The sequence below is a fragment of the Argiope bruennichi genome, chromosome 6 (assembly GCF_947563725.1).
Source record: "Argiope bruennichi chromosome 6, qqArgBrue1.1, whole genome shotgun sequence".
In the NCBI taxonomy this organism is placed as follows: domain Eukaryota; kingdom Metazoa; phylum Arthropoda; class Arachnida; order Araneae; family Araneidae; genus Argiope; species Argiope bruennichi.
The window spans coordinates 111,694,292-111,717,049 of record NC_079156.1 but is presented as its reverse complement, the minus strand read 5'-3'; the positions used below and the strand labels follow the sequence as shown (position 1 = coordinate 111,717,049).

The 22,758-nt window shown below is 29.1% G+C and overlaps 1 protein-coding gene across 1 annotated transcript in view; it reads left to right on the top strand.

The window, feature by feature from the left end:
• Positions 1 to 2,597: 2,597 nt before the first annotated feature.
• LOC129971196 (stomatin-like) overlaps positions 2,598 to 22,758 on the top strand; it is a 71,957-nt gene continuing 51,796 nt past the window's right edge. Inside the window, exon 1 of the mRNA XM_056084750.1 lies at positions 2,598 to 2,860. Within this exon, the coding sequence (XP_055940725.1) occupies positions 2,794 to 2,860 (67 nt within the window). The 5' untranslated portion in view covers positions 2,598 to 2,793. The remainder of the gene's footprint in view (positions 2,861 to 22,758) is intronic.

The following is a 22,758-nucleotide window of genomic DNA, read 5'->3' as shown; positions in this document are numbered from 1 at the left end:
CAGCATATAGTTAATCAATTCACGGTTTTCTCCATCGGTATTTTTTCTTTCTTTTTAAAACCGCGTTTTCCAGAAGTTGGGTTGAAAATAAATTTCCATGTTTAATTTCATGTACTAAAAATTTTCGACAATTTCATATTACTTTATAGTAATCCTGGGGAATATGCAAGGAACTGGTTTCTGGATTGAATAGTTACTGGATAGTTCCACTCCAAAATCACGATCGTTCGGTAGAAATGAATGTCCTGACAATAAAAATTTGTGATCAATGATATTTATTTCGTTGTCACTGGACTGAATAATCGGTGATGCAAGTAAACATTATTATAGACACACAAAATTAAGATACACTTTTTATTATTTATAAAATACTGCACAACCACCGATTTTCAATATCAAAAATGGATAAATAGAAACACCCTAGATTTCAGACATGATGTCAAACGGCCACATTTCCTTCACCATAGAGCAACTGAAGCTAAATTTTGCCGGTCAAATATATTACGGCAATCTAAGATGGACTTGCACCACTTTCAAAATAAACAGATTTGCAATACTGTTAAGAGCTAAAACTTCCATCTCCAAAGTACTAGAATCTAAATATTTTTTTACTATAATTTTTTTACTCATAAAAAGATCATAACAAGTTTTATCTACAACTGCCATTATCACCATTTTTTTCAAAAATGGACTTGTCCACTTTCAAAATAAACGGCTCAAGTAACATAGCTTTCGAAGAAAAACGATATTTTGATGTAAATTTTAGCATTTATTTACAAAAACTAGGATTGTTATAGAGAAAAAAAAATTGTTGCAATTTTTTTTATTTTTCTTTGTAACATGTGTAACACATTTCTTTGTGACATACCTTAGAGTGTAATTAACTATTATCTAAGAATTATATTTAAAAATAAAATTTTTGGGCTTTATATATGAAATTACCTATAAAATTTCAGAATTTTTTTTCAACAATATTTACATCAAATAATCATAAATCCACTTCTAGAGCATTCAACATCAAGTCCACAGTTCATTACATTCTGCATAACAGAACGAGTACTAAATATAAATTCCATTAAGATATCTTGATTATTTTTTGAGATATGACAATACTTGTACAGTAGAATTATAAAAAAATTCGTTTTTCAGAAAATGCATTTAAAGTTTTTAAATGCTTATAAATAAGCATTACTTATATGTCAATAATTTGCTATACCTTGGCTTTTAAGATAGCTATAACTTGATTTTGACATAGAGACAAAATAAAGGTATCACTGGAAACAGAAACGTACATAGAGGAAACGTACCTATTTTTTTTAATAAAAAAAATGCGAAAATAAAAATGCGAATTTTCATCCAAATTTATATTTTCAATCTAGTCGAGTACCTTATCTTTTAACAAGCACAAGCCATTTTCTTTCAAAATTGACATTTTACGCTATAATTAGAGAAAAAAAAGCTCATTTATGACCAAAAAAATTTTGTTGTTGTTGTGGCTGTTGTTTATAACAGGAGTGGTAACATATTATCACCGTCCAATACAAACAATGACATTTTACTGACTTACTCAGTAGAAAAAATATGAAATACAAATAACTTCTCAAATTAAATATGCATTTTTGTACAACTATTTGTTATTAGTTATTTCAAAATTTAAAATATATTAATTACATATGAAATAAGTGGAAGAAAAACCAAATATAATGTAAATTACCAAATGCATTATTTTTAATTATTTTGGTGAAACAACATAAAACAAGGAGCTGCACACAATGGAACATTATTTGTTGAACATGACGCTTTTGTTAGTTTCTGGTTAGTTCTGGTGTTACATTTTAAGGCGGCGGTAAGATAATTTACAACCGTCTTAAAGAGGGTTAAAAAAATATGAAATACTGATATTCCTTAAAAAAAAAAAAATTAATTTTTGAAAAAGGGAAAAAATAGAGGACTTTACAACGGACTTTCAAATTATATGATCTAATTTGTGTTTGACATTGACTGGCAATACATATATAAAAAAGGAATTTAATTTACACCACCTGCGTTATAGATATAATCATAAAAATGTGTTTTTTTTCCCGCTCTTGGGATTATCTAAAATGTGGTATCATTAAAACTCTGAGGTTAGTTTTTAAAATTACAATTATTTCTCCCCGATTACTTCGTATACGAGAAAATATAGGCGTTCTTTGATCCCATCTTTATATCAACATTTATTAATGCATGATTAATACCGCTTGAGATTTCGAAATTCCTCTTTGAAACGATACATTGTTCATATTCATATTTTGAAAAACTGAAAATAAATAAACAGAAACAACACAATAATTAAACCAGAGATTTAAAAAAATTCTTGTAATAGATGCTTCAGGATTGTCCCATGTAAGGAATGTTGGAACGCTTCGTCTAAGAGAACACGAGTCCGAGTCTGTTATTTCCGAGAAACGCGAAACTGACATGTGATGATGACACAACCACTTCGTATTGCCTTGTGGGACACTCCGCTCAAAAAGCGGATAGGCGGAGTTTCGGAGCTATCGACATCACGTGATTTGAAGTAAATTCATCCCCTCCCCCCCTTCCGTTAGTTCGCTCTCACATCAAAACAAGCCTCACTTGCGCTCGTGTCACAGAGCAATCGCACCCTAACCGAGCCTCACATATCTCGCATGTTTCTCACCAGTGGGTTTTATATCTGCGTGTTAAATTCGCGCTGAAATCGTCTGCTGAGGTAAAAGAATAAAAGTTTTCATTACGGAATTCCAAACTGCTGTACCGGTTGGTGGCAACATGGACGATACGCGGTTTATTGAAGAAGATGCTGTAGTGAAAAATTCGACTGGATATAATTCATCAAGTATGTTGTTATTATTATTAGAAGAATACTCTCCCCCCCCCCCTAAAACAGAATATATTATTATAATGTAAGCATGTTAATTATAGCAATGTTGCAGTTTTTCACAGTTTTGCAGTAATTTTAATGTCTTTTTTCTGCTTCCTCAGACATAAAGTTTATTTTGTCGGCTGTGACTGAAAAACTGGTTTCCGTTTGGTCACTGAGATAACAGTTATTTTCGAATTCGTTGGAATGGATTCAGAATCACAGAATAGTTTTTATTTATCTATTTCAGAAATATTTTAAGAATAGATTAATCAATTTAACAATGGAATTGTCAAGTTTCTTAAAATTAGTTACGAGTTTTTATAATATGAAATAACTGTTAAAACCGTATAACTAGATAAGCTATATTTTAAGAATAGATTGTTAAAATTAACTGTGGAATAAGTACATCAATTTTTAAAGGGTTATTAGTACTTTTAAAGTGAAATAATTTGTTCAAACTGTAGATTAACTCTTAAGATCGGTATGAGGTTCAGTGCCTATTTATTTTCTGCATATATTTATAAATGTTTAAACGTTTCAAAGCTAGAACGAATTTATTTCTTGAATTCCCTAATAAAGACTTACAACGACTTTAGAAAAATTATTCAGTCGGCGGTAGCTTTTTACAGAGATTACTTTATGAGAAGACAAATTTTAATGGGTTATGAATTTGCTCAGATGGAAACAAAGAGAATTAAGTTATATTAATTTTATTTTCCTTTAATATTAATTTCAAAGTGTGATAATTTATACATTTCTAGTTAGGTAAAAATGTATTATATATAACCCATCATTGCATTAAAATGTTAAGATTTTATTTATTTATTCTTTTCATTTACTGGAGGTGCAACATATTTATTTGTACACTGATACTGCCGCACTTGTTCTTCATTTATAAGTATGTATCAAACTAACAACTAATTTTTGATAATTATTTCACAAATGCCAACGAAATAACAATTATAACTCTAACATTTTTTATTTTGCAATGTATTTATCACAATTTTTTTTTAACATTTTACACTGCATTTTATCACAAAATAGTATTACATGCATAATGTCATTATTTTCTGTTATATAATTTCGTTGAAATAAATTTTGAAAAGAGGATTCAATTTATTTGTAGATATTGTTAAAATAAATGCTGTCAATCATACCGCTTGCAAAAATACATTCTTCCTATATTTCTCAGAATCGTCGGTCTAATTTTATGTTGATTTAAATCATTTATAAAAAGGAAAAGGAGATAAAAATATTTAATCTATTTTAAGAGCTACTATATTTTATAACCGTCTTGAAACGTAGATATATTTTTTATTCTGACCAATTCAACTGAAAAAAAAATGTTTGTATTTTATTTTACAGTGTACACTACAAAGGGGCTACTTTTATTTTTAATTTATAATTATAGAATATAAAAGAAGGTATGTTTAAATTCTGCGTTGTTTATTAGACAAAAAAGTTTAGTTACAATATCATGAACATTTGAAGACACATGAAAAGGACATTTATGTTTTAAGTAGTGCTATGATATCGGGGGATTAGTCTCCATTAAAAAGGTTCATGTACTTAATGAACAGAACATGTGTAAAACAATTAAAATAAAACAGATTTAATGTCTAGCAATTAGACGGATATGAAGTTATATATAAACAATTAAATTGAAACTAAATATAACTATTATTTCAAGTTAAAATGTAAAACATATATTTTTGTTACAACTGGACATAAACGGTGACTGTTAGTATTAAAAAAATATGTTTTACATTTTCGAAAATTGTCAACAGTTTAGTTAAGTTTTAGATTAGCAATTCGAGATGGATTACTTTAAAATTAACTTACATTAAGATAAAATTTTTATCTAAAAATTGATACTTGACAGATTTTCTTTTTCATTAGACTCTAACGGTAATATTCACCTAATGTCATATAAAAAGTCCTTTAATATTCTTACGATATTCTCACGATATTCAGAATATTTAACAATATCCTTACGATATTCTCACGATATTCAGAATATTTAACAATATCCTTACGATATTCTCACGATATTGCACGGTATTCAGAATATTTAACAATATCCAGAAGATGCTGAACAATAATTTGTGCTAATAGGATTTGAAGCTAAATTTGTTTATTTAATGCAAAAATGAATTAAAAATAATTAAAAGAAAAGAAAATTCCATTCTATGTGCATAGATATACTGCTTTGCACATCGTTTGGTATTCTATGATCAAGCTAAAACTTGCATTGTAGAAACTAGGAGGATTCCATAAGTAAAATAAACTTGCGTGTCAAAAGTATATGAAAAGACTTTCATCAGTATATATTTAAAATGGTATGAACTTTTTTTTTCCATTCATATTTGCGACGGAAGTATTAATTACACGCCCTTTTTTACGCTCTTATCTTACTTATCGCTGAAAAAAGGACGCTCTAGATAAGAGGCGAAACCATTTTGGATAATTTTTGTTTTAGATAAATACTTTAGATTCCAAACCATCTGACTAAAACTGGTGGAATAATAATAAAACTTGGAGTTCTAAAAATTTTCCCTTTCTATCCTATTCATGCTATGAAAAATGTTCTTTTTAGAACAAAACAAGTTTTATTTAAATTTTATGACTTTTCAGCGCAGGTCAGTACTTTATAAATATTTAAATGTTCCCTTTCTATCCTATTCATGCTATAAAGAAATGTTATTTTTAGAACAAAACCAGTTTTATTTAAATTTTATTATTTTTCAGCGCATGTAGTACATTATAAATATTTATTATGTACTGTCACTTTCAAATATTAATTGTAAATAAACGAAGTTCGAAATTAAAAATATTGGACGTATTTTAAGATATGTTTTATGTCTAATTTACTCGCCGGAAACATAAGAACATGTACACTGTACAGTATAAATACATATTCTTTTAAAATAGACAAAACATTAAAATAAAAGGTTTGCTGAATTATTTCAAAAATTATATGAATTTATTTTACTTTTTATTGGTAAATGATTACATTAAGGTGACAAGTTAAGACAAGAGGAATGAGTCAAAAGTAATAGTTTTTACTTTTTGTAAAAATCCAGCACCTTGGGAAGGGAAATTGTTTCTAATCTATTAAAGAGAATCATTAAAAAAACCTATGCTGGATAACACCTGACAACAATACATGAGCTTAATGATGACATGCTGCACTTAAAAAAAATGATAGTTCGAATAAATGGAGCGAAAAAAAGATTAAATCAGAAAGGATAATGCTAAGACAAGGACGAATGAGTAAAAAGAAACAGCTTTTAATTTTAAAAAAAAATCCAGCACCTTGGGAAGTTTCTCTATTATAGAGAATCATAAAGAAAAGGCCAGCCTGGATAATGCCTGGCAACAATACATGAGCCTGATGATCGAAGGCATACTTCATTTAAAAAATTTATTAATTCGAATAAATGAAGCGAAAAGAAGATTAAATAAGGAAGGAATTGAAGGAAGGCTAATTGTTGAGACAAGGACGAATGAGAGTAACAGTTTTTAATTTTTGTAAAAATCCAGCACCTTGGGAAATGAAATTATTTCTCTTCTATTAAAGAGAAACATAAAAAGAAACTAGTCTGAATAGTTGTTATTGTTACTTATGATACTTCACAAGCCTGCTGAAAGATCTGTCAGCGATTTAAGCCGAGTGAGCGTCTCTTGTTTTTTCAGTAGCGCCGACTAGGGCCAAGAGTACAATTTAGCTACTTCATGCGTCACATTCGCTTGCACAACCCCTTTTTACAGGGGGCGGGGCACATTCCCACACCTCGCAGATAGAACATAGAAGAAGAACAACCATGCCCAAACTGGGACTCGAACCCGGGACACCCAGATCACAAGGAAGACGCGCTACCAGATGCCAGGACGCCGGCTGTTTGAATAATACCAGCCGACAATGCAATGGCCGGATAATCAAGAGCTTACTGCATTTAAAAAAATGCATTTAAATTTTACTGCATTTAAAATGTGATAATAAATGAAGCGAAAAGAAGATAAAACCAGGAAGACTAATTGTTAAGACAAGGACGGATTAATCGAATGTAACAGCTTTTAATTTTTGTAAAAATCCAGCACCTTGAGAAAGGAAATTATTTCGCCACTATTAAGGAGAATCATTAAAAAAAAAAGACTTGATAATACCAGGCAACAATACATGAGCTGTATAATCGAAAGCATACTGCACTGAAAATATTTGATAATTCGAATAAATAAAGCGAAAAGAAGATAAAACCAGGAAGACTAATTGTTAAGACAAGGACGGATTAATCGAATGTAACAGCTTTTAATTTTTGTAAAAGTCTAGCGCCTTGGGAAAGGAAATTATGTCTCCACTATTAAGGAGAATCATAAAAAAAAAACAGGCTTGATAATACCAAGCAACAATACATGAGCCGGATAATCAAGAGCATACTGCATTGAAAAAATTTGGTATTTCGAATAAATGAAGCGAAAACAAAATGAAATCAGGAAGGCTAAATAAATTTTTATCTGCTGTTTCCTTTTGGAAGCCACGTCGCAGTTTTTTTTCTTTTTCTTTTCGAAAATTAATTCTAATTTGAACGCAAATGAAAGCAATGTGATCGGATTTCTAAACTTTCAGTCAATAACATGTATATGCCTCTCAGGACCAGATAAACCGAGAAAAGAGAGGAAGGGAGTAACTCGCCCACTCTGAATAAAGAAGGGATACGTTCATTTAGGAAAATGGTATGAGGGCATAGCATGTCAGTATTTTGCTCTTAGGAGCCGGTTCTCCCTGGAAACATGTTACTTTAAGAGGGAATATAGTGTTGTTTTAAATAAATAAAGAAAGTAAAACTTTGAAAAAGTAAACTATTTAAAATATGGAAAAACAAAGCTAAAAAAGATAATTAACATTAATAATATATTTTATTATTACTTTTGTTAATTGTTTTGAAATTGAACCACTTACATTTGTTTGATTGGGATGATTATATTCTATATTATAAGTCAAAAATGGCAATTCACCAGAATCAAAATTTAAAAACATTTAATTTCCCTAACTTTTACAAAAAAAAAAAAAAAAAAAAATTAATACGAGTTTCTTAATTATAATTAAAACTTAGGACAATCTAGGGCATTTTATTCAAAGTTGAGACTTTTGCTGTTGATCCGCAAAAAATACCTATAAGATTTTAAAAAATAAATATCTACATTATGAATTTAACCATTTCTGCTAATTAATTTATCTTTACGAAGTGAATCAATCATTACTTTCTTTCTCTTTCATGAACTAAAAATGTCAGTGAAAGCAAAATGAAGTCATTTTTATCAATCCAATTTCGCTAGTTACTAACTGTGACTGCGACGAGGAAAAAATACATTCTTTAAAGAGAAAATAAAAAAAAATAATTTAAATGACCAGATGTCTAGTATTTGAGTTTAATGTTTATATGAAAAATATGTAAGTATTTATTTGGATTATATTAAAAATTTAAGAAAGAATTTGTTGTTTAACAGCATTTTAACTTTTTAAATTAAAGTTAGTTTTTGAAAAAGTTCTTCCCACTTTTTTATTGCGGTCTTTTAAAGTAAAAGGAGTAAGACGGTAATTTTTTTTTCCTCTTATCAATTTATTTATAATTTTATTTTGTAAACTGAGGAGAAAGAATTTCGAGGCACAAGTGTAATGATAAGAAATGAATGACAAATGAAAAATAATAAATTAATTAATCGTTATTCCGAATTATTTCCTTTCTATTAATGCGTTGTTCGCTTCCAGAGATATATCTTTTCATTTTTTAAACTTAGAAATAAATAGTTCATATTAAGTGTATTATAAAAATTAACTAAATTTAATTTATTTAAATTAACTTCTGAAGAATTCTCCACCTACGTTTTTTTTTTTTACTTATCGAGTACATTTTTTCGGTTTTAGTACATTCTGGTAATTCAGTATCGTAATTATGTAAAATTTCATTAGTTCCTACCTTGCTCAAAATTATTATCAACTCACTTAAAAACTCACTTACTCACTAACTTATTAAAACCTCACTCATTTCCATTTTGTATATTTTGTTAGTATTTCATTCATTTCTGTTGTGTGTAATTTCATAGTATTGTAACGTCTCTTAAGAGCAAATAATAGTCAACAACCTTTTAATGCAATATGTTTTAATAAGTAATTAATTGCACACATCGCAGGTACACATATATTAAAGATATAAAGTTATTTCAGCATTAAATCGGCCGTTTGTTAAGTTTTTCTGAGGCCATATTCCACGAAACACATCACACACACATCGTCTTGCCACATAACACCACTTATCCTCACGTCACTCCAGCATAGCTTTTCTCCTTCTGGTCTTTTTTATTTATTTATTTATTTTTGAGTTTGTACACAGAGGGCGCTAGTCAGTCCAGTATCATTTGTTTCATTTTAATGCAGATGCAAACTAATAAAATATCCATTATTATTTGAAGCTTTTCTATTTTTGATTCGAATTTTCCTGGCTCGATCCCTTCCCTGCCCAGTATGCAGAAAGTTCAGACTACTGTTCATAATATGGGCCACTTTCAGGATGATTTAGTGTGAAATAATGGCATTTGAATTAAGTAGTTTTCGATTGATATAATTTTTGCAAAAACTTTTTAAATTGTGACTTTGGTAAAATGCACAAACGAAATAATTTCTTAGTGTTTCGTTGATTTCCGTTTCCTCCTAAATTTCCGTTTTGTAGAATTTCTTATTACCGCATAAATTTCCGTTTGTTTCATTTTAATGGAGATGTAAGCTAATAAGATATCCATTATTATTTGAATCTTTTCTATTTTTGATTCCATTTGTCCTGGCTCGATCCCTCGCCCAGTATGCAAAAAATTCTTGATTAATATTTATGATATTGACTACATTCAGGATGATTTAGTGTGAAAAAGTGGCATTTGAATTAAATAGTCTTCGATTGAATTAAATACAGAAACGGAATAATTTCTTAGTGTTTCAGTAATTTCCGCTTCCTACCTTCCTTCCTTTACCTTTTGTAGAATTTCTTAATACCTCTAAATTTTCCGTTTTGTGTGATTTCTTAATGTCGCATAAATTTTCTTTTTGTGTGGATTCTTAAAATATTTTAAATTTCCATCTGTTTTAATTTAATGCGAATGTAAACTAATGAAATATCCATCATTAGTTGGAGCTGTTTTGTAACCACATTTGTTCTGACTTGATCCCTTGCTCAGTATGCAGAAAGTTAATGACTAATGTTTATATCGGTCACTTTCAGGATGATTTAGTATGAAATAGTGACATTTGAATGAAATAGTTTTTGATTGAGCTAATCTTTAAAATACTATTTGAATTGTTACACTGAAAAAAAAAGGCACAAACAAATTGTATTGTTACAAATATATAATACAGCTTTCCTGCCATGTTTCAAAGAGAGCTTTGCAGGGTTTCTTTTTAGATGTTAAATGGATGCCATCAGTGATTCCCTCTCTTGGCGCTGGTGGAGTGTGGAAGTTTGGAAAAGGGCTACCACCTCAGGTGTCATCTTCGTCATTTGACTGTTGTTCAAAATTACGAGGTCCGTCCCAAAATAACCCTAGTGTTGCTTTAAAACGGGACGTTAATATAATTAAACTCGACTAAACAAAACTCGATCTGGGTGGCGACAAAAATTATCTGAAAAATGCAAGATTATAACACTATGTTTATTACGAACCGAGATCTAGAGAGTCTTCTAGAGAATTTTATGTAATATCACACCTTATCAGGAGATTATAAAGAAGTGAAATACTCACAGGTATATTTTTTTAGAGTGCTTATTACATTGTGAGCAAGTGACGCCAAACGCTGTCGATTCGACCATTAAGTAGTAATTTACTATGTGCTTTCGTTGTTGTGATTTGTAAATGCTGCTCTTTGCACATTTTCGCTATGTTTTTGTTCTCCGTGCTTTCTGGAATATTCGTCGAATAAAGTATCGTTTTTTATTATCCAATATGTCGACTTCCTTTCATCATAAGGCTCCAAACGATTTCCGCAACAATATTTATTTTCAGAACTTCATGCTGTGAAAATTCCTTGTAATCAAGTGTGTCAAATCACTTGCGAAAAAAAATTTTTTTTTAACTGCATATCCTTGAACAAATTGAATCTTACAAAATTAAACAAAAAGAAAACTTTTAAAAGTCAATTGATAATTGTCCGTATAACAAAAACAATCCTATAAAGAAAATCATCTTGGAAAAAAATTCCTTTTAAATTTCATATTCTCTAAAATGGAAACTGAGTAGACGAAAGTGATAAAAGAGAATTAGTAATTACCTTTCTACTAAAGATTATCCAATAAATGACAGTTGAAATATTGCTGTGATAAATTGAGAAAAATACCGTTTTAAATTGCATGTCACTTGAAAATTTGTAAAATTATATGAAGGAGAAGTGATAGAAAGCAATTTATAATTATCATCTTAACAAAGACGATCCAGTTAATCAAATAATCATGAGAGAAAAATCTTTTTAAACTGTATATTCTCAGAAAACAGCAAAATTATAAAACTGTGCGACAGAAAACTGATAAAAACAGATTGATAAGTATTTTCTTAACAAAGACAAAGATAATAACACAATTTAGCTCTCTCGTAATAGTGTCACCCTTCAAATGTTCGTTGAGTGATTAACTACTTTCTTTTTCTTTTATAACTACTTTCTTTGATAATATCTTTATTAAGGTGACGATGGACTCTTATGCGAATGATTCACTTAGGGTTATGAAATATTTTATGCATATGTTTTAAAATAAAAATACGTCAAATTTCTTTAAACAATGTTTTTTAAGACGAAATATATTATTTTTTTTATTTAAAAGATATATGATTATGAAAGATATATAAAATCTTAAAATATTTCAATCGAATTAATTTGTAATTTTTTTTCCTTATTTCCCAATGTAAATTTATTTGGAACAAAGCTACGTATGATTTTGTAATTCCAATTAAATGCTAAATTTTTAGAAATTTTTTATGCACACTTACTGAATTTTTCATAGGAATTTTATGTTTTTCTGAACTAAAATTGACTTTTAACGAGCTAAAATCCTCGAAACATAAAATGCATATCCTTTTTTCTTTTAATGTTGGACCGAAATCTTTATTGTCGATTGCATTTAATTTCTTTAAAAATTAAGATACCTGGAACATTTTAAAGATATTTAAATCTAATTACAATATCATTTTGAGGAAAGTAATTAAAATGTGCTTTTTTTCCTCTAGTCCCTCCAAATATTTCTTTTATGGAACAATACATTTTATAACACTATTTTAAATTGAATATAAACATATATTTTGGTGATGAAAAGATAAAAATAAAATTGCCCATTTTCGTCCATTTTTGCTTATTTGAAAGTCCACTGTCCGTTGCGAGAAAATTATTTAACTGTTTTTTGTGTATGCCGTATATATATATATATATACTCATTTCAGATTATGGGGAATTGAATTTAAAAATGATTGGTTGAAACACCTCTTGCTCAATTTAGCGATTTTTTTCATTGGAGTGTAACAAATTATTCTTTAAAAATTGGACAGTTTTGATTTAGTTGTTAAAAGTTGGAAATTGAATGATGGTTTAAATGATTTTCCTTTAACTTTGTCTTGTGCTATTTTTTGGTATGTTGTATTTATATCTATAAAAATTATAAAAGTTTACAAAAATTTTATAATTCATGTGTTACAAAACAAATCAAGCATAATATTCGAAATCTAAACAAATCAGAATTTTTTTTTCCAAGCCTGAACAATGGGTTTGAAAAAAGTAACAAATTATGGCCAATCTGATTTACAACGCCTTGTTATGGGGTCGTTGAGGCCGAAGGTGTAATAGTTAAATAGTTAATAGTTAAAAGGTCCGAATTAGTGTAATAGTTATTTATTTACAGGTTGAGTTACACACTAGCAATTTACATACAAAATTTTAGAATAATTTCAAGATATATATATGTAAGCATTATTTTATGTGAAGCAGGATGCAGTTTTGAAGATAATGAAGAGACTTTTTATCTTTTTACGCGCCACAGCGCGGCACAAAGCAGAAGTAGGGAAGAAGGGACGAAATAAATTATCCCTCGCCTTATATAACCTTAGATTTTGACAGGGAGAATATTTCTTCATAGTGCTAATATATTAATAAAATTCTGATAGGGATTTCTGACGCATGTCAATCACATGTAAGGGAAACATAGGGATCTTTTAAGAAAGAATGTGCTTACTGGACATTTTTACCCCTTCACGCCAAGCGTGTGAAAGTATCGGCGTTTAGCCGATTCAGCAGTTTTATAAAGCTTATCTTGAATTAATTAAGTAGAGAAAGTGGAATTGGATCACGAAATAAGAGAATATTTTTAGAATGAAGTTACTATGGGCTAAATTAAGATAATATCTTGGAAATTAATTAAATTGAAATTAGAGATTAAAATATCATTACATATATATATGCAATGATATTTTAAAATCTAATTTAAACTTAATTAATTTCTTAATTTTTAACTCAATTTAGCCCATATTCACTTCATTCTAAAATATTCTCTTATTTCCTGCTCCCATTCCACTTTTTCTATCCAATTCATTCAACAGAAGCTTTGTAAAATTGTTGAATCGGCTAAAGACCGATGCATTTCCACACTCCGAGTGAAGGGATAAAATAATGCTGATATAAACAAATTCCACTAAAAGATCCCTGTGTTTCCCTTGTTTGTGTTTGACATGTGTTGGAAATCCCTGTTAAAATCTCACAGTAGATATTCACAGGTATACAATTTTAATGAGTTTTCCCTCATTTCATTTTGTGTTGTGTGTGTACTCGTCGCTTGTACATTACTTTTATTCCTTTTCTTTCAGGTTAGTTCAGCCGTAGTGGTCACTATTCGATGTCAATATTCTGTAAATAATAATAATAATAATAAAAGAGAGAAAAGAGGAAATCTGTATTTTTTTTTTTTTTTTTTACTTTTAAGTCGTATTACTTTTTTTTTTAAAAAAAAAAATTCAACTCTTCTCTGATAAATTTATTCCGATCATTTTATTAAAATCCGGAGCACTTTATCACTCAGTATTACGAGTTTAAAATTGAGATTGTTTTCCTTAATTTAGCACAATTTATCATTTTAAGTGTTAGAAAGAAGAATTCTTTAAAAATTTAATTTTTAAATGAATATTAGTATTTTATAGAAAAATTCAAATAATTTGGGGCACATATTCAATGTAAGATAAGGAATAATATTCTAAAATGTCCTTGCATATTCCGAGGTGTCCCTTCGCAGCCATCACTCCAAATTTGTGCAAAGTTTAATATAGAAGCTTAGTGAGAATCCTTGCTAGGAAATATTCGAAAATTGCCTCCTTCTGAAATTTAATTTAAAAATAAATGAACGGAAACCATAATAGAATATGTTTACATATTTTCCCCGTAGCCTTCGTGGCGATATCTTTATAGCAAAAAATCTATAAAAAAATTGCAAAGCTTCTCAAGAATTTATCGTCTGCTAGTAGCTCTCACAAATAGAGTGATTTGATCAAAGCAGAAAGGCACTTAACCGCGCAAAAAACGGGGAGATAATTTTGACCTTGGAGACCAATGTAGGTGAGGCCCGGCGTTCTGCAAGCTCCGCACGTGTGTCGTTGCCTTGTTTTATGTTTCACATGTGCGTCGCTCCGTTATTTTTTTTAATCAAAGAACTTTTCTAAGCGTAAAATAATACTAGTTCGAATGAAGACGAAACTGTTTCGAGTAGTATATGGTTTAATTGTTTCGCATAAAATCCAAGAAAACTGTTTGATCGTGTTTTGTCGACTGGATTTGTTTGTTTTGAATGACAAACGATATAGACGTCAGGTGAATGACAACTGGTTACACCTGCGTTGTTCTACTGCTTTGTGCGGTTTTTGTTTACTTTGGGTTTTCAGACACAATGCTCGACTGAAAAGCTTACTTTAAGCAAGCTTCTTCTGTTTGTACTAATTAAACAAAGTATATGAATTTACGAATGATTTTGAAATTTGTACTTTCGTGTGCTTATTAGGGGAGGAGGGTTCTTACTTTGATAATTAACTTACAATTCGCTTACTTTACAAAAGCTTATTATGTTCATATTGATAAAGCAAATGAAGCATGCAAATTTATGTATGATTTTGAGAATTGTACTTTCGTGTGCTTGTCAGAAACGGAGGATTCTTACTTTAAGAATTAACTTACAATTCGCTTACTATACAAAAGCTTATTATGTTCATATTGATAAAGCAAATGAAGCATGCAAATTTATGTATGATTTTGAGAATTGTACTTTCGTGTGCTTGTCAGAAACGGAGGATTCTTACTTTAAGAATTAACTTACAATTCGCTTACTTTACAAAAGCTTATTATGTTCATATTGATAAAGCAAATGAAGCATGCAAATTTATGTATGATTTTGAGAATGTACTTTCGTGTGCTTGTCAGAAACGGAGGATTCTTACTTTAAGAAATTAACTTACAATTCGCTTATTTTACAAAAGCTTATTATGTTCATATTGATAAAGCAAATGAAGCATGCAAATTTATGTATGATTTTGAGAATTGTACTTTCGTGTGCTTGTCAGAAACGGAGGATTCTTACTTTAAGAAATTAACTTACAATTCGCTTATTTTACAAAAGCTTATTATGTTCATATTGATAAAGCAAATGAAGCATGCAAATTTATGTATGATTTTGAGAATTGTACTTTCGTGTGCTTGTCAGAAACAGAGGATTCTTACTTTAAGAAATTAACTTACAATTCGCTTATTTTACAAAAGCTTATTATGTTCATATTGATAAAGCAAATGAAGCATGCAAATTTATGTATGATTTTGAGAATGTACTTTCGTGTGCTTGTCAGGGACGGAGAGAACTAAGACGTATTGAGCTGTATCAACCTGATATTTTGTATCCTGTACAAAAGCACGTTATATAAAAATATTAATATAGATCATAATTATCAGGTACTCATTATAAGTACTCAGATTCTATTTATACTGATAAATAATCTTTTCGACATCGTGCATTCCGGTCGGATAATATTGTTTATTCTAAGCTAGCTTCTTTTGGTTATACTGATAAAGCAAATAACTTGACGAATAAATTTGAGATTTATACTTTCGTATGCTAATCAGGGACGGAGGGAACCAAGGCGTTTTGATGCCTATAGTTAAGGTTGATTGATGCTGTATCAACCTGATATTTTATATCAGGCATGCAAAAGTATCGGATAATCAAAATTAATTTAAACCAGAATTATGAGGTACTCATTATCAGTTCCCAGACTCGATTGATACTGATAAATTATCGCTTCGGCCTCGTACGTTTCGGTCGATAATATTGTTTCAGCCTGTTACATTATTTCTTACCATTATTTGGAAAAAAAGAGTAAAAAAATATCCTTTGTTGTTTGTGTGTGTTGGGACTTATGGTACTTTACAAGCCCGCTGACAGTTATCTGTCAGCCGAATGAGCGTCTCTTGTTTTTTCAGTAGTGCGAACATTACAATTTAGCTATTCACACGTCACAACCCTTTTTACGGGGCGGACTTCATTCATGCATTGCATTCACAGATCGTAATTTAGACCTGAATCCGAGAACGATTACCTCTGAACCAGTACCCCCAATGGTATTACTCTCGACATGGAGAACTTAGAGACCAAGACACATACGTGCGATTATACGTACGACAGCCACCGCACAGACGGAGAGTCTTCGACCGTCGGGGTTTTAACTCGCAACCCAAGGGATGCGAATACAACGCTCTAACCAACCAAGCTATCCTGACCCCAATTTTCTTTGTTTTTAAATATACATGACTGATAAGATTTTCGATAAGTAAATATATGTACTTTAAACTTTTTTTTAATCGGGAACAAATAAGTAACAAACAACAGAATTATTATTAGTAAAATAAGTCGAACATAGATTCAAATTGAATGTTGATCATGAACAAAATTTAAAAATATGTTTAAAATGAAATATTTATAATCACAAATACATATTTTTTTTGTTAAATATGAATATAACAAATATAATTTATTATTTTAATAAATATTTTCTATATACGAACTTGACGACGAAAATTAAACTCTTGCTATTAGTCTTTTGAGTATTATGAAGTCTTTATTTTTTACTAATACTTTAAAAGCAAACGAAGTGTACAATTAAAATTAATAATCAAAGTTCTAGGTTATGAACAACTGTGATGGAGAGTTAAAAATTTAATGTCTATTAAATCGGTTTTGAAAAGAAAACAATTAAAAGGAATCTTTATTTTTGAAAAGCGTCCGTTTCCTTAATTCTCTATCTAAATTCTTATGCATCCAATTATGTTACTGGAAAGAACTGTATTGTCTAAAAATTCTTCATCATTGCTTCATTCTAAACTTGCACCATTCCTTAATTTTAAGTGTAACAAAATTTTAAAACTTTGACATACTTACGCTGAGACCTACTTAAAATACAAAAATAAGCCGAATATTTATATTTTAATCATGAAAAATAGACAAACGATAGATTTAAAAAAAATGGATGAAATACTAATAGCAATAATGAAAAGGATTTGTGTTTCAGTTCAGCAATGAAATATATTGTAATAAAATTCGCTTGAAATATTTTTTTAATTAAATAAAAATGGGAAAATATTGTACGGCAAAGCATTGGTATAGTTGAAAAGATAATTTGATAAATTTTAAGAGGATAAAATTATTTTTGTGCTGTAATATTTTCAGAAACTATCTCTAAAAAGCGGGAAAATATTGTTTACTTTTTTACTAATTGGAATTTTAATTAAAATAAAAAAAAAGCTTTATAAAATATCTATATGCTAAATTTGATAACTGTAAGTTAAATGATCTGCTCTGTAGAGCGCCAATACACACACACGCACATTCATCTTTAATATTAGTAAAGACAGAAATAGATTTTATTTAATTTTTAGTTCGAGATCCAGATAATTTAATTTATTTTTAGTCCGGAATCGGTGTAAGTACAACTTAATTGGGATTGAAACGGTTACCAGATGTAGGAACAAATGCATCAGGTACAATCGAATATTATAATCAACCTGATTCTAATATCAACCAATCATCCTGGTACAGCAATTTTGGGTTTCATCCGGACTCCACTGCAGTGCTAATTACCAGGGCCATAATGAAAGCAAACTGTTCTCGCAATTATTGTGTGATACAGATTTAGCGATGAAAGGGGGGGGGGGGAATTATTTGCCCCTCTCGTACCTAAAGTGATCGATTGTCTTGGAACAGTTGGGGATTTACAGAATTTGTGATTTATTTTAGAAATGAAATGAGAGCTAAATGTGGCATACATATCTCGATTTTTATTTATCTCAGGATCTATGGATCTCAGTTAATTCAGTTTTCTAATTTGCTTGTATGCAGCTTTTTTATATTATTATTCTGTTTATATTAACCCTTTAAAGGGCCATTTTTTCTAGTCATATTATGTTAAAATATTTTTAGGCTTGAAATGAGAAAAAGAAAAGGGATTCATTTAGCTTATTAGATAAATTTAATTTGATTTATTAATTAATTTGGTTAATTAATAATTAAGTATCAAATCAAGACACATCATTTTGTCTGAGATAAAGAACTAAAGCATCTAAGTTTCTGTCTTTCTAAAAAAATTTATCAGAACTTATGCCAACCTACATAAATTCATACAAAGATTGATAAATTTGGCGGGAAGCATACTTCCCACGGCCCTAGAAAGGGTTAAATAATATGTCCAGTTGATTGGTTTGACTTCCATTTTTTTTATATCTTGCGATAACAAGTGTAACATTTATAAATTATATTAGAATTCTGTAAAATTTCCTACGCTGCATTGTGGTGCTGTTAATTTGTGGAAACACTTGTTCTGCAAATTAACAGTCTCTTTTCTTATGTCTGCTTTTTTTTACTTTAAATTAACGTTTTATTCCCCGCCTTTTTTATGCTTATATAATTAGACCTTTACGAATTTTTGAGCCCCTTTATTTTTTCTTCCCGCCCAGACTTTCTTTGTGAGAAAATTTCTTCCTTTGTTAAAATTAAGCTTTTATTCTCTTTCTTATGTTTAGAACTAGTAATTCTGTTTAGTTTAATTCTATTATGGAGCTCTCATTAAATCAGTGGAACATTGGAAATTCCTTTCAGTTGTCGAATTGCCTCAATGCTTAGTTAAATTGCGTTTTGTTTTAAATAATACAAAAATATTTCACGCAAGCTGTTTGTAATGTTAGTGACTTTTCTGCTGTTTATACTTGTATATGAAAACTCTCTTGAGTTTTGCGCATGCGCCAGGAGGCGTCGATTTCATCAAATATAAAAAAAAGCCTTCAACGATTAACTTGATCGGTCAGAATACTAACGTTTCTGGCTGTTAAACTATTAATATAGAATGCATTTATTAACATTTCATCTTATTATTTGACTAGATAAAATATTTGAATGTAATGGAATCAGTTCTTTTTACAAATTATTATTCGAATGAAGTTTAAAAAATATATATTCTTCTGTTAATGAGTATAATGCAGTTATTTTCTTAGAATTCCTTGTTATTTCATGAAATAACTGATCACATTGTATGAAATAGTGAATTTCATGCTTTCACGGTCAAATATATACAAAGAGATAAAAGCAGAAGTGAAAATCCTATTTCAGACTTAATGTACAAGGAAAGCAAGATCTGCATCTTCTTTCCTTTGACTGAACTTAGGTTTCAGTCAACCTATGAGTCCTCTTCTGAACATTTCTAATTATACTTTGTTGCTCCATTAAGTAGAAAAGCGGAGCGTTAGATTAAGTATAGTTGTAAAAACTTTCAGTATAGTTATCTGGGTCCCCTTACGGAGGTTTATTTACATTTTAACTGCTGCAATTCGTCAATAAGTCATAACACTGTTTTCTTTATCATTCACGATAGCGTTACACACACGCACACACACTCATATATGTAAGCTATTTTCGTAATTGTTTATATCAGTAATTCTCAACCTTTTTTTTTTTTTTTTTTTTTTTTTTTGTCACGGCACACAAAGAAAAAGATAAGTTTACACGTTGTTTACTTACCTATAATATACTGTGTGAAATAGTTTATGATAATAATTTTGAATGTAAAATAAAGTAATATAATATGCACTACAAAAGCAACAGTACGTTTATGAAGGGATTAATTACACGGTAATAATAAGAATACTTTTATTGACAAATTTGAGCTTGATGTTTTTTGATAATTTCATTTATATGTGGTCGTAAAAATGACAATGCTACTCTCATATCGTCTTCTGCATTTAGCAGTCTCGCTCTTTTTTTTTCTTTTTTTTTTATGTTGGTTCATACTGAAAATCCGAATTCACCCAAATGAGATGTAGAAAACTGTAATAATATTTTTAAAGCTCTTTTGGCTATCACGGGATAATCGCATCTCATGTTAATCCAAAATGAATTAAAAGATTCTTCCGAATATTTTGAAATTAAATCTCGATAAGCGAAATTAGTTCTACCTCTTCATCCAAAGTTAATTCAAATATAAAAGTACAAATGGATTACGAACCCAATCAAATTTTTTTACATCTGAATTTGGGAAATAATGAATAATTCTCTCCTCTAATGTTATCAAATGGTCAATAACAATTTTATGAATAGTTTTATTAAAATCTTTTGGGACTGACTCAAATTTTTCTAAATTATCTTTCTGAGCTTTACTCTTCCATAAAGCTATTTGTTTTTGAAATCCCACCAGTTTAGCTGTCGAGTTTAATATATTTTTAAATTTCTTCACGTGGGGCAAATATTTCACTTTATGAAAAATTCACGAATTATTATTTCACGAAGATAAAAACAGTTAAAAATTGTTTTTCTAGGAAACAGTTTTTAACTGTTGTAAAAACAACAGTTTTCTTTTACAATGTACTTTTCTTTAATTTAAACAAATTTTACTGGTAATAAAAACAAAAGCATTATAATTTTTACTATATACATTTCTAAAATTTGGTGGCACACAGAAGTGCCGCGGCACAGTGTTTGAGAATCACTGGCATTGTTAATCTGAACAATATTTTCTTTGTGATATAATCTTCTATAAATAGCAAACTTGAAAAACCATTTGTGCTAAAAGTGAAAATCATTTCTTACTTACTTAGATTAAACACTGTTCACACTTAAGAAAAATTTATAAGCGAATTTGTCTCAACTCCAACAGAATGAAATGACGTTCAGTTTTATTTACATTTCACAATAACATATCCAGCACCCGTAAGAAAATAGTAATAAAAACCACCTAAGCATATACTGAAGTGCATATATTTTTTTACATTGACCGAATTTGATAGTAAATTTGTCATCTTGACGTAATATAATGTTAAATAAACCCCGAATTATTTTGTTCTTTTATTTAAATGAATTAAATAATTCATAAAAAGATTTCGATTGACAATGGAACGCTTTTATGCTACAGAGAATCAAAATATAAATTGAAATATAGTTGTTGTATTTGTAAAACAATATGTAGAAAAATTATTATCCCTTTAGCGTTTACTATCCAAGAAATGTCTATTTTTGTCTATGTTTTCGTTATGCATACCGCAGCATACATTTTGAAATTTATAGATTGTATGCCAGCTTATAAATTTCATTTTCTTAAAATTCGAAAAATACACTTTTATTAAAGTAATTATTGGATTATAAAGTAGATTGTTTATCTGCTGCTGTAATTCTATAATTCTTGCGAAAAAATAAGGTTATTCAGCTTTTCTTAGAAAATACATATCCTTATTAATAGTTTGAAATTGTAAACCGAAAAAACTATTAAATAATTGTATTAATGTTCATTTAAAATATTCTTTATTGCAATTAAAATGAACCATGAGTAGAAATATTTGAATTATATGAAAAAAAATCGGTTTTTGCTATAAACAGCTTCTAATTTTAAATCGAAAATCCATAAATTGATTTTATCAATGTCTAATTAAAACATTCCCTTCTTCAATAAAAGTAAATCTTGAGAAGGAATTTTTAAATTTTAATGGAAAAAAAATTGATTCAGTTTTTCTTAGCAAACTACATATTAAAAAAACAACAACTTCCAATTATAAACAAAAAATCCATTAAATAGTCCATAAATTTCCAATTAAAATATTCCTTACTTCATCTAAAGTAAACCTTAAGTATATATCTTCTAATACTATAAAAGACAAATTTATACAACTTTTCTTAAAAAAAACAAACTTATGGCCAAACTAGCAATTGTGAACAGAAAATTAATTAAATAGTTATATTAATATCCAATTAACATATTCTGTACTTCAGTTTAAATAAGCCTTTTTTGAATAATATAAAAGACAAACCAAAATATTTGGTAATCATTTAAAAAAATATGGTTGCGCATGCGCCTTTCTTTGCTGTAAAAAAATCGTTTGCTCACCAGTCAACTGCTGCAAAATTCTCTAAATAGCTGGAACTCTTAGATATGAAAACTGGTCTAAGAAAAGCACGCACGGGCACTTGAAAAGTCACCGTTTAAGACTAAGTTATTTATAGAAATATGTAACTAAGAGTCATTATTTATTTTTAAACGTTTTTGACATTTCAGATGATTAGCGGTGATTTCTGTCATACCGTTGAGTTGAGGAGAAACGTATATAAAAAATACGACGCAAGGCCCGGCAAACAGATGAGTTTAGCGATGGATTTGAGTTTTAAAAATATAGCTTAATGTATTATATTTCACGTTACCCTCACGTTTATATAATTTTTTTAAAAAAAGCTTTAAAAATATGAAGTTTTTATTTTCTTTTTTCTCATATACATTTAAACAAGGTTACATCG